This window comes from Calonectris borealis, chromosome 3 (assembly GCF_964195595.1).
Source record: "Calonectris borealis chromosome 3, bCalBor7.hap1.2, whole genome shotgun sequence".
NCBI classification, from domain to species: Eukaryota; Metazoa; Chordata; class Aves; order Procellariiformes; family Procellariidae; genus Calonectris; species Calonectris borealis.
The window spans coordinates 69,006,011-69,024,167 of record NC_134314.1 but is presented as its reverse complement, the minus strand read 5'-3'; the positions used below and the strand labels follow the sequence as shown (position 1 = coordinate 69,024,167).

General features: G+C 39.6%; 1 protein-coding gene across 1 annotated transcript in view; it reads left to right on the top strand.

Moving 5' to 3' along the window:
- The window catches only part of TULP4 (TUB like protein 4), a 131,046-nt gene that overhangs the window by 53,349 nt on the left and 59,540 nt on the right, over nucleotides 1-18,157 (top strand). The window contains exons 2-3 of the mRNA XM_075146043.1: nucleotides 14,440-14,568; nucleotides 14,885-15,046. Of these exons, the coding sequence (XP_075002144.1) occupies nucleotides 14,440-14,568; nucleotides 14,885-15,046 (291 nt within the window). The remainder of the gene's footprint in view (nucleotides 1-14,439; nucleotides 14,569-14,884; nucleotides 15,047-18,157) is intronic.

The following is an 18,157-nucleotide window of genomic DNA, read 5'->3' as shown; positions in this document are numbered from 1 at the left end:
GACTGACTTTGGTGAAAATCACTCTTTGTTGGATCTTGGGTCCCATTTCTGACTCCATGCTTTTGACCTGTCACCCTAACCCTCCATGTCCCTTTTTTTCGAAGGAGGGAGACATTCTGACTATTACGGTATGATCCACTCAGAACCACCTCATACAATTAGCCCCCCCTCCCAAGATCACTAGCTGCTTAGTAATATGAACAATTTCCAAATGGAGCTGTTTGATCATCATGCTAGTGATGTCACTGCTTTGTTACTAAAGGTTTCTGAAAAAGTGAATGACTCCCAGACTGTTTCACTTTTTGTTGTCCTTTAGGAAGATGTTGTTCTCTGAAAATGCTAGCAGACTAACATTTCAAAGTGAGATAAGAGCACACAGAGAGCAAAACTTACTGGAATGACTGATTGCTTGCAGATCTGCATGCAGACATGAAAATAGCTGGCAGACCATCTAGGCAGCCATCACCTATGCCTCCAGCCTATAGACAGACACAAAAATTGTGATTTAATCATAACTTTATAAAGACACAGATCATTCCCCTTCACCCTCATGCATAGAATAGGACTATATCTTTCTTTCTATCATATACTTATCATACGGAAATAATACGTCTTTATTCCATATATGTGCAACATTTCAGCTCTCAAGTGAGCTTTGAAGTGATACTGTTCTATAAAAAAATTAGAAAATGAAAATAATTTATTGTATTTATTAATAAAAATGAATTATTTTTCTTAAATCTCAGTTAATGAATAAGAAAATACTGTTTTAATAACAGAACCACTGAACTGCAATAACCACGTGTAGTCGGTTAACACAAAAAAAAAAGTTAGTCCCTTCAATATACCTTCTAATGCTATGTGAAAATTTGTATGAAGTGTTTCCAAAGGTTGGCTTGATTCCACCCTTTCTTTTAGAAGACTGTTCAACCATTTCTTTCATTGCTGGAAGCTTTACTTGATATTTAACCTAAAATACAGTTTCCTGAATATCATCCTATTACTAACAGTAACATTTAATAATGTCTTACCTTCCTTGGTTTTTCATGTCATTCCAGTACTTGCTGACTCTTTGCATGACTCCACCAGTATGCGTTTTTTTTGTTCTATTACTTGCTTTTAATCTAATATCTAAGAACTTCAATTACTTTTCTTGCTTTTTAAACTCTTTTAAGAATGTTAAAAAGCCATTACTTTAAAATCTGTAAAGAAAAAAAAGAAAAGAAACCAAAATTGTGCATAGAATGAAGACAAGTATTTTCTTCAGCCCAGTCTGAAGCAATGCCATTGCTGCTTGATAAGGGGATGTCCAGTGGCAGTGTTTTGTGCTTTTGAAATGGAACTTCATAGAACCGTGACAGTCAGAAAGCACGGCCTGTAGCGCTTGTGGCCAACCTCTTGCCTTATGGCAGTGATTATTGAACAATACCTATTAAATCCATGTTCTATAATTACAGTTTTAAATACTTTAGTGGTGTTTGTTCCACAATTTCTTGCAGAATCTTGTCTTACTGCTTAATTCTTTTGGTTAATATAAAGGTGTGGGGCTTTTTTTCCCCTTAAACAAAGGCATCATAATAAATGATGGAGATGAACAAATAGTAAAGAAAAAAACAACAGTGTTTGTAAGGAAAATGCAGAATTGAGGGCAGGGAGAATTAATTTACACTGCTACTTGTGTGTGCAGTCTAGAGTCCTTCTCTGGAAATACCTAATACATAGAGATAGAAGACTTAAACACGGAGAGTGTGCCAGCCTGAAGAGTAGGAAGAAGGCTTGGTGGGAGGAAAGCTGTGGCGGCTTGGTATAGAAAGCTTGGTAGCACAGACATGGACAGGCTCTTAGGCAGGGTAGCACCTGGTCACATGTAAGCTCGCTGTTTGAGACAGTTGTTTTCAAGTTGGTAACTCGCTCACTCTTTAAGGGTGTTTGACAGAGATGTAGAAATTGTCAAGTCAAAACCATTGTTTAAATACTAATACCTTTGCTTTGAAATAAAATGGCAGAGAAGTTTCCTTTTTAACTTAAGAGATTTTTCACTTTTGGAAAAACTTGGTAGCCACCTGCCTCTGCTTCTTTGCCGTGTGCCTAGCCAGATTAGTTCTCATTTTATTGAAAACCTGAAAGGAGAGCTGGCTGCATTGAGACTTTGATATGACAGGAAAGAGGGAAACGGTATCTGGATAACGTAGAGGCAGTGCACAGACAGACGGGCTTGCCTAAATATAGTTCATTCCTTGACTAGTTTTTTGTCTCAGTCATATTCCCGATGCTCATTGACAAGCAAGTGACTTGGGATAGAAAACATCTGCTTATTTTGCCTGGTGAAACTTTCTTAAGGGTTTTACTGGGGAAAAAAAGAACAGAAATGTGTGTACTACTTATTGCTTTTCATCTCTCTTTTTTGAGTGAACTGAAGGATAAACTATCTAAACTATAAAAATTACTTTCCAGTGATGCAGTGCTTATAAGCTGGCTGGCTCGGGCTCTTGGATACAGATCAAGCAACTTTCATCTCTAGTCTGTGGTTCATACACTGGCTGGATTGTTAAACATTGAATATCCTTGCTCTTTGGTCTCTGAGAAGCAAGTCAGTTTTAGCTCAGTTCCTTGAAAACTGCTTTCCGCACCACAGGTAATCAATAGCTTTGTTAATCTTTGCTTTAGATGAGGTCAAATATTGTCCTAGATAGTCAGATGTGTGTTTCATATCAGCCTTATGGCCAACGATCTGGTAGTCTCACGGTGACCCTTACATCCCATTAGGGTGCCCACGGATCACATTCCCAACCTATAGTTCAGCCCTCTCGCGTGCATTGAGTGAATACAGTCATTTTACAGTTCTGTAGAGCTAGCTTTCCCTGCAGTGCTTCCCTAGTCTGCTTTTTGCTTTATCTTCAAGGCTAAAAACTTCAAGGACTGTCCTTGTTCATAAACTGTGCAGTTCCCACAACATGAGCGTCTCTTCTGGTTAAGGCTTCTTCATGCTACAGCAATAAAAAGGAATAGTGATTTGTGCTTTCTAGGGTTGTCCACTTTGCCTGTTGCAATCCTTCTATCCGAGTAAATGATTGAACCCCTTATTTATAGCTCCCCTGAGCTCCCTGGAAAGTCAAACAAGTAAAATTATTGGTCACTTGGCCAACTGCATCATGGTACAGTTTTTATTTCATAAGAAATGAAGATAAAACTGCTTATAGGGGTTTGCTCTGAATACAGTCTGTGCAGAATTACAGGCCAGCCAAAGCAAGGGTGGCATTTTCAGAATCTGCTATTTGGCATTTCCCAGAATATGGCATTTCCTTAGCTTCTGTTCAAATTGTCAGAAGTTTGTATCACATCAGTTGCAGGTCAGGTGGGCCAGTGTGTCTCAAGCCTGAATCAGAGCCTCTGTGGGGGTAATATATATTAACAAAGTAATTCTTCGTAGATGACTGTCTTATTTATTGTAATATGCTAAGCTGAATGTTTTGCATGTAAATATTGTGATTTTTAGTTATTTCTATTGTTAATTTAGATTCTCCTTTTTGTACCTTTCTGTCCTGAGAGGTGGCTGTGCTGCCTTTTCTGCATTCCCTGTTTTACTGCCCGCTTCCTCTCCGGCATCATTAGCCTTGGAAGTAGACACTATTTCATTTTCCATTTTTTTTTCTATGTCCATCTCGGCAATTATACCATCACCTCAATAGCTGCCCCAAGTGCCACTAGCTGAACATCGTATAAACGAACCCACTTAGGGGCAGCCGACAGGCGGGGGGGTTCAGGTGGTGGCCTCATGGTGGAAGTTAAAGCAGGTGTCCTACCTTTGCAAAGTAACGTGGTGGAATTCCATCATTCTCACAAAAGGATTAGGGATGCACGGTCTCTGTGGGTCGCGCAAAGACAGTCCAGGCAGTCCAATAAAGATTATACAAATGCTTTTTTTTCTCAGTTTCTGTGACAAATTTATGGTCCCCGATATTCCTTAGATGGCCAGAAATGTTCTACAATTGTATGTAACTCACACAAAGGTCTTATGGTTGGACTTGATGATCAGGATAACGATAGTTGAGTATTTCTTTGGGAATTTGGGATAGTAAAGTAGTCCCACTTCAGCAGTGAAATGCCTAGCTATACCATTTGTCTCCAGTCCACCTTATAACTCACCTTAATTAGATTAGGGCACAGCTACTATCGCCTGGGAAATGTTAATAGATTTGAAGTGCTGATCTGTGCCCTTACTGAAGTTTGGATTATTTTTACTTCATTGTGTTTGAAAAAAATAATTAAGGTTGAAGTATCGTAGCTGTCAGACAAATAATCACGTTTGGACAACACTTTTGGACACGTGCCTCTGAATTTTAAGGTCTTTTCTGTTCACATTGCTGACAAAAGTCAAGTTTTTACTGCAGTTCTTAAAGGGTGAAGGTCATCTCTGTGGAGGAGGCTTGCACAAAGCTTATGCAGTCAGGTCCCATATAAGGCTTGTCTGGAGGACTGGTACAGTGATTTCAGCTAAGCAGGTGCAAGCTAAGTTATAGTCTACCCTGTAAAATCACCAAGAGAGTCATTGGCCGGCTTCTGATTAGAAAATCTCTACCAAAATGCTAATGATGATGTTCAGAAACCTGGAATAATGTTACTTAGATGCCATGCTGTATGAGTTTGAATATCTGATGAGCAAAAGATTATCTCTTACCTTAGTATACCGGATATAAATAGACTTGGTATATTTGGTACGGGCAGATCCTCAGTATGTGGTCAGGAGACACCATTATTTTTCTGACACTTCTCAGAATAGACTCCAGAAGGTGAAGAACTTGTGTTGCCTCCTCTCTCTGTGGTAACTAGCACAGTTCTATAAAAAAACATTTATATTACATTTTTATGAGTTTCCTTTAAAGTTTCCTAGTAGTGCAAGTGATATTTTTTCTTGAATAATGTTGTCATGCATGCATATATACATGTAAAGCTATAAAATTATATTTCAGTATTATATGAACACTTTGTCAGGAATTTTTAACCACCAAACTAGGAAGATCGAGTGTAAGGGAGAGTGCCTCTGTTATAGTCACTTCACTGACTTTTTCCAGCAATTCATTAGCCTGGGGGTTTTCCCAAACAAGACAGCATTTACGAAGTAGAAAGATACTGTAGGAATTCCTAAGTAGCTGCTGTTGAGAAAGCAGAGCAGAGCTATTTCATTTTGAGTAGGAATGGTTTTCAGTAATTTTTATTGTTATCCTGTCTCCTCTGGGTTTTTTTTGTAATTATTTGGTGATCCATCATTTTGGATATAATACATGGTTCCAAACAGTATTTTGTCCTTGATTGCATATTTTTAAAAAGAAGAGACAGAATAGAAGCCATAGGCTGTGCTACAGGGTGTCTATGTCTCTGCATCAAGTATTTTTCTGTATTTTTAGCCAGGGAAAAAAGACAGAAAGAATTTTAAATCTGTCTTATGTGGGGTGTGTTGGTTTTTCCTCCCTCTCCGTGGAACTTCTAACAAAGATGTGTGTGGTCTCTGAATTCGTAGAAGTTGGTGATGCATAGGTGGATGTCAGTGAGTGTTACTCTTGTTTTTAAAGCTTGAGGTTCATTTACACTGAGCTTCTTATACACAGCCCAAAAGTGAATGTAAATGTGGAGTTTGTAAAATGGTCCTGATTTATACCATCTGTAATGTAATTCTGTCAGATCTTAGTGAAATGAGCATTAGGCTTATGTACTTTTAATTTAATGTAGGCTAAATACCAGAGAATTTTAAATCTGGTGCTTTTTTTCTTGTGGGAAAATATTTGACCGTAGATGCTCGAACCCAAGGAACTGCCAGCTCTGCACAGTTATTGCATGTGTCTTATTTTTAACAGCAATGAACCTTTCCTAATGGTGCTCATCAGTGATTTGCTAGGGAGGGAACTATTTTGCTCTGGGTACTTTTATGTTAAGGCAAAATGTTTTCTCATCTTCAGGTAGAATAGTCATCTCTCCTTTCTTTATTATGGTGGTTTTATCTGTACGGAAACTAGAACAAAGCAAAATCTTTCTTCTTATAAAGGAAGGCGATGAAAATGCTATTTTATCCTTTGCTCATCCTTATGAACATTCAGTTTTGATTTATTTTTAGTGAATTTGGGCTTGCCTCTGCACTTCTAGGGAGTATATATGGGCAATTAAACAGAAGTATCTTGCAGGAATTCTTAAGGACAGGAAGACCATTGGTAGGAGACAGTGGTAGTAATGTACATGCTGTAAAGGAGTTTCTCTCACTGGAAGTGAGATTTTCCTGAAAAAGATTTTTCTGTGGAAACAGGTATCGTTTCTGTGAAAGAGCTTTTGGGACTTGAGCATCCTTGTGAAGGGGAGGGAGTCAAAAGCAGACCATACTCCTTATCACTGTCACTCCATTGTCTGTGAGATGGGAGATGAGCAGACCTCCACCCGTTTCCCTTCCAAGAACATAGTGTGCATGTATCTCGTGCGTATGGGTGATTGACTTCAGGCCTTTACTCTTTTCATGCCTTAATTCTTTTCCTTCAGATTATACCCAACTATTTTCTTTAATAGCCCTTGAGGAATAGCTAAGAAACTTAGTCAAATGAGAACTGGTAGCCAGATACCAACATCGTCATCCACATTAGGTTTATATCACCTGTCATTTCTGTTTCTCGCATGCAACTTCCAGTTCTGACAAGTGACCCATCGAAGATCCTCAGCTGCCCAAACACATTTATTGGATATAACTTTGATACAGCTAATTTCTGTTGCGGTTTTTTTTTTTATGTCCCCTATAACTGTAGTTCTTTGAAGCCACGATTAAAAGTGGTGATTCCAAAGTGAAAAGAGTAATTCCTTTGGACCTGGCTCTCTGAACCACTTCATTTGTAGGAGCATAACACTTCTTGTTTGGTACCTGTGAGGGATGTTGGGGATGCTTTCCTCTAAGGTGGGTGATCAGATGGCATGTTTTGTGTTCTGTGAACGTGTAAAATCCTTGGCAAATCCTTGGGATTAATAGGCTTTGGGGGTGTATTTCTTAAAATGAAGTGCATGACTTAAGGAATATAAGGAGATTTGTAAAGCTTTAGAGCCTTTCTGAGTCCTCGTCTTGGCAGTTTACTATCAAGGCTCCTAAATGTATTCAGTGTGATGTTGACAGTCTAGGTATTTTTAAGACGACATCTTACTCATACTAAGTACATTCCCTCCTCAAAGTAGCTATCAAAACAAGTTTTTCTTGCAGTTGCCTATTTGCCAAAATCATCCCCTAGAGCTTTTAAAGGTCAGACTGCTTTCCATTGGGGATTGGATGCCAACCGTATGATACCTTTCAAAAATAGGTATATGTGGTGGCTTGGATGCCAACCCCAAGATACCTTTTAAAAACAGGCACGCGTGGCATTCATCTGCAAAGCAAATAGACAAAACTTGCTGGGGAGCATCCACACTCTCCCCCGTGGGTGAGCAACCACACTATTACTCGCAGAGGGTACCAGCCACCCACAGGGAGAGCGAGTGAGCGCTGGGTGAATGGTTACCTCCCCTGTGCTTACTCAGAGGGTTATTGCTATTAAACTGCACTGCTCCTACCTGGCCTTTCTCTTTCTGCAGCTGAGCAGGTGATCTGAGTCTTTGTCAGCCTGGTGCGTGCTCTGAGCATTATGAAAACAAGCGCCAAGGAGAAAGGGGAAAAAATGAGAGCAAGCACATTGAACAAAATGGCACAGAGCGCCTAATGTATCCCTACATTGTACTTACCTTTAGACCCTTACCTGAGGAGTTTGAGTTAGGGATGTAGGTGCTTTGGAGTAGGTTTTCATGTGAAGGCCACAGAGAAGTCTGTAGTCAGAAGACGGTACAGAGTTGGACCTGGACCTTTCAGGTCCGTTAAGGTCAGCACCTTATTGCTGGTCCAGCCTTACCTCTGATTTCAGTTAGCGCAAGGTTAGGTCCCCAGCTGACACAGATATCACATTTAGCTTATTGATAATGTTATACCATGAAATCAGATTTCCAGTCGAAAAAAAAAGCCATTCAAATTCGGTCCTTGCATGGATTTTTTTGTATTTTTAAAACCTTTTAGTTAGTAGCTTTTATATAATCTCTCACAAGAATGTTGTTACATTTGTTTAAATAGTATATATAGAAATTGAAGCTCCTTTTCAAAGAGCAGAAAAAGCAAGATGATAGCTGCTGGCAGAGTAATCACTTTTTTCAAGGAAAAAGTAGGATCCTGGGGTAAAGTGGCAGACCTCTAGTGTACGAGTGGCAGTGGAAAGCGCTGCCTGCGGCAGCAGCCGAACCCCCCAGGGGCCGTGAGCAGCTGCCCTTCCATCGGTGCACCTCGCCAGTGGCCGCAGCTTCTCCCGCAGCAGGGGTAAGGGTTATTAAGGACATCCATCCCTGAGATACCTGGAGGCTACTCCAGTCCTTCCAGGAAGAGAGTTCATTTTCTTATTATTTAGACTGAAGAAACACAAACAATTAGGATGGTGTTTTCTGTCTCCAGAATTCGTTTGCTGTTCCTTTACCTACTGTATAATGTGCAGTCCCTATTGCGAGTTGGCAGTTTTTCTCAAGAAATGTAGACACTGACTATTATAAATTTGCCGTTCTTTAGCTGCAGCACAATGTTTGTTATGAATAGTAGTAGTTTCTTCTTAATAATAATTCCTTGATGGGTATCATACCTTGGAAACTGACAGCTCCATATGCAAATGAAGCACTTCCACCCAGGTGTAATGTCTCTCGAAACCAAAAAGTCAAAGCTTCGCGGGTGTGGGAGAGATGGGGACTGTATCATTAGAGAATGCTATGTAAGACAAGTAGGATAGGAAGATGGGTGTGCCACCCCAGGAGAGGCAAACTAGCTGTCTACCATGTCTGCTGATTTTTTGTCTGGTGTTATTAGTAGGAAAAATACTTACATGATGCTCTTTGGGTGATTGAATTAGTTCGAATGGAGAGAATTATCTTGACATTGTCATGGCAAGAAATGAAAGTCGTAAGTGAAGATGAAAGTAAGAGTAATTGCAAACAATCTGTTTGCAGCATGAGAAATTAGGAGAGAGAAACTTGAATAGCCTTTGTTTTAAAAATACTAATATTCTAAAAATAGTTAAACTTTACGTTTCATTGAACGAAACATACGCGGAACTGTTTAGAACCAAGCACTGGTTATAGGTAAAGTATAGTGAGAAGCAAGAGCTTCTCACAGTATAGTGAGAAGCTATACTGCTCTTGTTAACTGCAACCCTACTGCTTATTCTGGGCATCTCGTGTCACTTTTAAATTACAATTTTGTTATAAAAATCTGCTTTAGTTAACTAACTTCAAGTCAACATATGTATTTCTCTATACTTGTAACCATGAATGAAGGTCAATCTACTCATTAGGGGATTGCATAATAGGATTGCTTAATACAGCAAATAGGTGATGCTTAGTAATCCTAGGTAGGTTTTCCAGTCCCCTTTTCCAGTGCTTTGTTTCAACCCTTACATGTTCCTTCAAAAACTGAAGTACTGTCCTAAAAGCACAGGATTGGAAGAAGCATTCAGATAGACTGAGTCCTGTACTCTGCTACTGTAGGCAACAGCCTGATCTCCTTCCTTAGTTTTTCTGTTTCTGTCCTAGGAACAGTTAGGTCTTTCGCCGTCGCTGCTTGGAAGGTGGATCCATATCAGCACTTCCAATAGCATTAGAAATGCAGTATGATTTGTTAGGGGGAAGAAAAGGCCAGCAATTGCATAGAATGTTTAGTGTTGTAGATGCTCAATGGAGTTATAATGCATCGCAGCCTGTGCACTCTGCAAAGACGCCTAGTTCACTTGTAGTTTCAGAAATGCTCATGCCAGGTAAAGGAACGTGGCTCTCCAGGTGTAGCAAATTGTGCTGTAATCAAATATTTGCCATCAAGTATTCTCTACTCCCTATTGCTGCCATAGTCCATCTGCAAGCAGATCTCCATAGCGTATGTGAAAATGAATGCGAGAAGACCTAGATCTTTAGGGCGTATGCCTCCTCCCCAGTACAATGGATGGAGGAGCAGTGATAAAAAAAAAAACACTCTGTGACTCACTACAGTGTAGTGTAGTTTCCTTTCAGTAATAAAATCTATCTAAATTTGGTAAGGAACTCTAGGAACTAATTGGCCGTTTATTTTTTCTAGATGTTTGTCCCTTGCCTTTATAGCAATTATGTGCTGTATGTTTTAGGGACTGCAGAGGTAAGATTTCAGTAATGACTGTTGTATGGTATTCTAGATTAAGGGCTTCTGCTCTTGGAAGACTGAATGGTATCATATTTTCAGTCATCTCCTTCAAAAACTGTAATGAAATTAGGAATAACAAAAGCTGTCAGAATATTTTGGATTTTAGCGGTCTTGTGTTAGAAAATGCAAAAAAATTAATAAAAGTGTCAATAGCACCTAATGAATTTAAATCACCAAACCCAACTTCTGTTGGGAAGAGGTCACATTTACTATACATATTTGCTACTCCAAAAATCGCAGCTACTCAAAATTTCTTGTCTAAGATTTTAATAAATAATAACATTGCTAGCTGCATGATGGTCTTCCTGTGGCAGTGTCTTTCTAAGAAACTTGATGATCTTCCGGGCCAGAGATTGGTTGGACTTGTTTTGTTATTTGCAGTGGACCAAAAAGCATTAGAATGAATGAAAATGGAAATTTTAAAACATAATTAAGTGATCTTAAAAAAAAAAAAATTATTGTCTGTTGTTTTTTCAATTAGAATAATACAGATGTTTCCTTTGCCACAAGACAAGGCCTTTTCCAAGTGGAGCATCTGTGAAGATGAAAAGTATGGGGAAGTAACTGAGGTTCATAAACTATAATTTATGTTTGCACAACATTTTTAATTGAGAAACGTTATCAATTATTTCATTCTTGATTAGTCCATAGTACTGGAAGTGAATGCATGGGTTCATCTCCCAAGTATAAGTTAACAATATTTACTCTTTTAATTTTATACATAAACAAGTTTTTTAACATTGAGGATAACAAACCCTCACAGATCCTTAATTTGTGATCAAAATAATTTTTAAAGGTTTTATTTTTTGCTGATTCTGCTTGTTTGCAGCATTATAGTATGCAGTCAGTTCTTGGGGAGAGTTTCTAGCACTTTTAGGATTAATTAAATTCCTGAAAACCATGTTGACAATTAAAACAGAGTTATTGAAGATGCTGAATGTTCCACTTTTGAAACAAATTTTTCACTACTATGCATTGTATAAAAAGGAGCTCAAAGAAAATATAAGACCCTGATTCAAAAGCTCATTGAACTTCATGGAAAGCATCCTGTTTGGGGGCGATTTATTGGCCTTTACATTGTACTTAATATATTAGGCCAGGAGTTCCTTGAAGTTTTATTCATGGGAGATCGTTTCCTCTATAAGATGGGAGTTCAGAAGCTGATTAATGTCTGTGATACAAATTTTTTCTAGAGTAGAACAAACACAATTTTCGATTTTTACAGTATTTAAAAAAAACACAAACAAACAACAAACAAACTAAAATAATTAGGCAATACACAAAGGCTGTGTGGACCACAAATGGTCCACAGACAACTTTCTTTGGCACACCAACATTTTTGCTCTTTCAATACAAGATAAAATAGTTTAGTCCTTCGGTACCTGTGTGAGGTGCTAAGTAGGAAGCAGAGAACCATAAAGGCAGAAGTAAAAATGGGTCCCTTGTGAGTTGAAGCTGTTAGTGAAAGTAATGATATCTTTGCGTTTATGGGTTAGCAATAAAATTCCTCTTTGCAGAGGGGTAATTCAAGCTCATGCGTTATTTAAGTGCACTATCAATGGGGCATGTTTTCATATGCTTTACATTTTAGGCAACATAAAAGCCAAAAGTCATCTTAATAGTTAGGGCAGTCCTTCCTCCTTTCTTTATCTTTGCTTCAGTGTTACGAAAAATGAAATAAAATGAAATTGGAAATACTCAAAGCAACTTATGAGGATGTTGTCATAAGGCATATAAAATCATTGTCTCACTTTCATTTGTGATTATAAAGCAAAAGGTTTATTTTGGAAGTTACTAATTTGTATCGAATTGGGATGGAGGGAGGGAAGGTTCTAGTTAATCTTGTTTACATTCAAATGCACCCTTGGATGTTTTATCAAATCCAAAGAAAAGACAGGTTGTACAGAATTTGAATCAAAAGTTATCTTCAAGTTTTAACAAGATTCCTATTTAAAATAGGAAAGAGACAAACCACATCAAGGTAACCGTTGTCATTTTGCCCATAATTCATATAATTAAGTCAACGAGTATGTCTAATCTATAAAATCATATGCTCATCTCAAATCTTTGCCAGACAAAACACAGCAATTTTAAGACAGATAATAGCACCTTTGATGGTGTTAGTTAAAAAACATGATATTTGAACGAAATAGTTCTTTTCTTCCTAAACTTTCTCTAGCAATTTATTCTGTATGATCTATGAAATGTCCAGTATGGGCCGTGTCTAAGCATTAAAGGTCTGATTTTCAGTGGTGATAAGTACCTTCTACTCTATTAATAGTCATTGTTAGCCTTAGCAGCTCCCAACTCTTAAAGATGAAGATTTTTCAGTGTTATCCTTCTGTTACATATGGGGTTTTCTTCGCTTCTTCCATAATACTGTTAGGCATTACTGGCAAGTACAGTTATGTCATCGTTGTGTTTTGCCTCAGGGTGGATGAAACGACGGCTCTGTGCATGGGAGTTACACCAAAGAGAAAACAAAATTTTGACAAATCTGTGCTTTTCTTGTTTAGATGGAAGGGACAGAGTGAGACCTCTGCCAAAGTACAGCTGCTTGTGTTGCTATGTTTGAATATTTTATTTACTGCTCTTCCAAAAAAAAAAAAAAAGCAATGCGTGATATAATCCATCTAGTGGCATGATACAATCCACCCGACCGGAGACAGGACTTGTGACTTGGAGTGCAGCTGCAAGGTTGTAATCAAGCAGAAGCAAGTGTTTTTCTGCAAAATCTCAAACGGGATTCTGCTAGCAACGGAGAGGTGGTTTGTCATACTCGCATCTCCCCATAATCTTCACGTATGCACAAAGAAACAGTTTTCTTTTAGCTGTTTAATTGTTTAAGGGTTGATGCTTCAGCCTGGCGAGCCACACTGATGTACACGTTCTGAAGTTTTGAGCCTTGACACTCTGTGAATAAGTGTAGCGCTTGCTAAATAAGTGTAAGATCACCTCTTTTCGGCTGTCAAGTTTAGGTTTCAGATATGCATCTTTTATATCCTATCATTCTGAAAATGACTGCTGATTTCGTTGTGAATCGTGATGGGACTGTCTACTCAGAGCTCATTTTAGGACTGGAATCTTTAGGCGCATCGGTCCCTCTCTGTAAAGAGCAAAATATATTTCAGGAAAATCTTCTCTTTCTGTCTCTTTGAAATGGTTAATTATCTATTTAGATTTATGACAAAGCATCATTAGAGCTGGATGCCCGTTAAGTAGTTAAAGTAACACCCGACTGCTTAACCATTTAATATATGTGTTCTTTGTTTGCACATGCTGTGTCTCTGTGAAGAGGGGGGAATCTCTATTGTGAATTCCCTATGGGGGGAATCTCCTTGTGTGTGAATGTAAGCATCCTGTATATATCTGCGTGTTTTTGAAATAAAACTAATTTAGAAAAAAGCTTTTAAGAAAAAGTCACTAACAGAAGGTTTTACAGCTAATTTCTGCTTCAAGCACTAGGATGACATGCTTTTTTCAATTCTATACTGAGGTCTCAAGATACACTGCATTTGTTAAATTGATACTCATTAGAAATGAGAGAGCAATTTGTTAGGTTTAGACTTGATTATATTCTCCAGAAAAGCCCAGATAGCTCTAATGCGGAGAGAAGAGCCTAAAACTGCTTTGTATTCCTTCTGCACTCAGTAGCAAAGCAACTTTTCTGTGAAACTTCTATTTCTTAATAATTTGGGACTCTCAAATTTTTTTTCATGTCACTATTGATATGAGTATTCAAATTCAATCTGATACCGGTGCATGCAACTTCACTGAAAGTCAGGAAGAGGTGATGATTTGACGTAGAGTCTGGCAGTCTGAGATTACAGTAGAGGAAATAATTTGAAAGAGCGTCGGATGGTCTGTACAGGGCCTCCTGTTTGCTGCTTCTGTAATGAAATCCTACGTACCAGTATACAGTATGTTTTTGTTGAAAGCATGCAATGCCTTCCAAAAAGGCCTGACAGTGAGAGATTGTGCATTTCCTGACAGCCATGACAAAACGATTCCAGCTGTTCTTCAGAGGCGCCTAACGCTGTGCTGAAAATCACTGTTTTGTACATCTTTAGGATTTAAACATTTAAGTGATGTTTGTTTTGCAATATTGTTTAACTGGTTCTTGTTAAATAGTTATTAGCACAACACGCAGTTTTGGTAATGCTGGTTTTTGTTTGTAATCTTTTAAGGTTGTGCTGGTGAGATGGAACGAACCATTCCAGAAATTAGCAACCTGCGATGCAGATGGAGGAATATTTGTTTGGATACAATACGAAGGCAGATGGTCTGTGGAGCTTGTGAATGATCGGGGGGCGCAGGTTGGTATGCATGTCTTCTCTGCAGTCAAGAGTGTTCAAGTCCTCAGAGGCCAGATGAAGAGGACAATGAATGGTGCTTTATACCTATTGAAAAGCACAGGAGAAAATGAAACATTTCTTTATTGAAAGCAATATGCAAGAATTGTCACAAAGACACTTTGCAAGGACGGTTGCTTTATCCAATAGCTGTAACATCAGAGCTACAACTGGGCTAATAGTTGTCCTGTCTAGTTCTGTGCAGTGCTACCTTTTATTAAAACAGCAAAAAATTCCTACATTGCCCATATATCTATTTTCTTGTCTTTGGTATGTTAAGGTAAGCGACTTTACATGGAGCCATGATGGGACTCAAGCACTTATCTCCTATAGAGATGGATTTGTGCTGGTCGGTTCAGTCAGCGGACAAAGACACTGGTCTTCAGAAATAAACTTGGAGAGTCAGATCACCTGTGGTATATGGACTCCAGATGACCAACAGGTAATGGGGCTTTTAGAGGTATTAATTATGTTGCATTGATATGCTATAGAGTACACCTCTTAAAAAGGTGTTAAGTAAAATGGTCACTTTGTAAGAACAGTTTCCCTCAAAACCGGTGTTCCCACAGATAATGAAAATTTAATTCATCCCGTCATTCTCATTAGGCAAATATGATAATGTACCAAGTTACCTATCATCACTTGTCACCTCAATTCACATGCAGTCTTATTCAAAGTTAGTTTTTTGAGACAGGAATGTGTAATTGTACCCCTAATTTGTTGATACAGCTACCTTGAAAATGCATTTGAGCAGAGATACAGGCTGGAATAGTAAACATCGACTGGTCATTTCTTATACAGCTGTCCAGTCTGCCTTGCAGCAAAAGCAGTTCCACTGAAAGATATGGTTATGTTTGCCTTCACGTGAGCAAATGCATCCAATTGATTGAGTGTCAGAGACACCTCTCAGCCTTATGCAAACAACGTAACTGGCTGGACGGCCGAGCCCAGAGAGTTGTGGTCAACGGAATTAAATCCAGTTGGCGGCCGGTCACGAGCGGTGTTCCCCAGGGCTCAGTACTGGGGCCGGTCCTGTTCAATATCTTTATCAAAGATCTGGACGAGGGGATCGAGTGCTCCCTCAGTCAGTTTGCAGACGACACCAAGCTGGGCGGGAGTGTTGATCTGCTGGAGGGTAGGAAGGCTCTGCAGAGGGACCTGGACAGGCTGGATCCATGGGCCGAGGCCAACTGTATGAGGTTCAACAAGGCCAAGTGCCGGGTCCTGCACTTGGGCCACAACAACCCCAGGCAATGCTACAGGCTTGGGGAAAGGTGGCTGGAAAGCTGCGCAGAGGAAAAGGACCTGGGGGTGCTGGTTGACAGCCGGCTGAACATGAGCTGGCAGTGTGCCCAGGTGGCCAAGAAGGCCAACGGCATCCTGGCCTGTATCGGAAACAGTGTGGCCAGCAGGAGCAGGGAGGTGATCGTGCCCCTGTACTCGGCACTGGTGAGGCCGCACCTCGAATCCTGTGTTCAGTTCTGGGCCCCTCACTACAAGAAGGACATTGAGGTGCTGGAGCGTGTCCAGAGAAGGGCAACGAAGCTGGTGAAGGGTCTGGAGCACAAGTCTTGTGAGGAGCGGCTGAGGGAACTGGGGTTGTTTAGCCTGGAGAAGAGGAGGCTGAGGGGAGACCTCATCGCGCTCTACAACTACCTGAAAGGAGGTTGTAGCGAGGTGGGTGTTGGTCTCTTCTCCCAAGTAACTGGCGATAGGACAAGAGGAAATGGCCTCAAGTTGCACCAAGGGAGGTTTAGATTGGACATTAGGAAAAATTTATTTCCTGAAAGAGTGGTCAAGCTTGGAACAGGCTGCCCAGGGAAGTGGTTGAGTCACCATCCCTGGAGGTATTTAAAAGACATGTAGATGAGGCGCTTAGGGACATGGTTTAGTGGGCATGGTGGTGTTGGGTTGACAGTTAGACTCGATAATCTTAGAGATCTTTTCCAACCTTAATGATTCTGTGATTCTATGATTCTAATTTAAAAGAAGGCCATTTTTCCAACTATTGAGTCCAAAACTTGCTGAGCTTTGAAAAAGCCAGTTAAAAAATTCTTCTTTACTTTTTTTCTAAAGAAGCATATGATATTGGTCACGTCACCATTTATAGCGGGGCTTGAGCTAGCCCATGGGTTTCATTTGCAGAATTTACAATGGCCCTTTGCCGTTCACTGTAGAGCTTACTGCAATGGTCTTCCCTTCCACATGCTTGCTGTCGTTATGGTTACGCTGCTCTTTAAAGCCAAGGAGTCTATAACTGCCTTTTTTTGAATCTGGGGAAATGTAAATCTTGACAATAAATAATTTACTCGAGATCAAGAGGAAAAGACAAGCAGCAGAAGTAGGAAGGGAAACTAAGATCTAATAGCTCTCAGACCTATGTTTTAAACATGAGGCTACCCCATTTGTGTGATACTCAGTTGTTGCTGCTGTATTTGGAAATACCTTCACTTGAGTGTTTAATTTGGGGTGACTGACTGCCTTTAATTCAATTTAGCCAATACGTTTGTACTTTCTAATCTGGATGCTCCATAAGTGGTTATTTCAGAAAGCAAACACTTTTTCAGTGTCTAGATAAGCGCATTCGAACATAATGGCCAATTCCAGCTGTGTGGCAATCACTTGCTTGAGTTACAGACTCCGCTGCTGACACTCACTAAAATGGAGACCAAAACCAGCCACGAGCTTGATGTTGCTATGCACAGTTTCCCAAACTATGGGGTTTGCATGTTAAGTGATGAGGACCTTTGTACTTTTCTCCGGAGTTGGTGGAAAGAAGCGATCTTCCGAAATGTATTTAGATGTATTTGCCTCTGGAGGCACAAGGAAATATGATTCACTGTGGTACTAGGCGAGAGAGTATGCTCAGTTCAAACTAAAAATAGCAAATTGGGGGGGAAGGACATTGCATGTATTACACACAAATAAGCACATGCAGAAATGGATACCCTTATTAGCTTATCTCCTTATCTAATTTCTCTCCTGATTTGTATCTGTGCAAATGAGAACAGGATATTATTCTAATCTAGAGTAGCTTCAGCATCTTCCCTATTGCCTAATGTAATCTACTTGTCAGTACAGTGAATGAAAGGTAAATGTCAACATTTAAATTTATATTTTCATATTATTCTTTCTGTCACCCCTCTGGCACCATGAAGATTGCTAGTGAAAGTATTCCTGGAAAATGTTACACTCTATGTCCCATGACCTCTAACACAATTAACTTGGAAAGTTAAATTTCCAAGGGGAATGTATTGTTCAGTATCAGTTTTCTATTATCCTGATAAAAATTTGCTCAATACAGTTTGTCTGTTCACCTCACTCTTCAGTTCTCTTAACTTTCTCCCTCAGCCTTCTGCTGCATGCGTCCTCCTCTTTTCTTCATCTCCTATCTGTCTATTCAACACCAGTACGCCATCTCCTCTGTCACTCCTCACCACAGCTCTGTGGCAGCTCTGCAACAGAAGGGTGATTTCCTACCACCATCTTTCTGTTGGAGGCAAGAAGTGGTTGGAGCTACAGTATTGCCAACCATCTTCTTGTTTGACAGAGC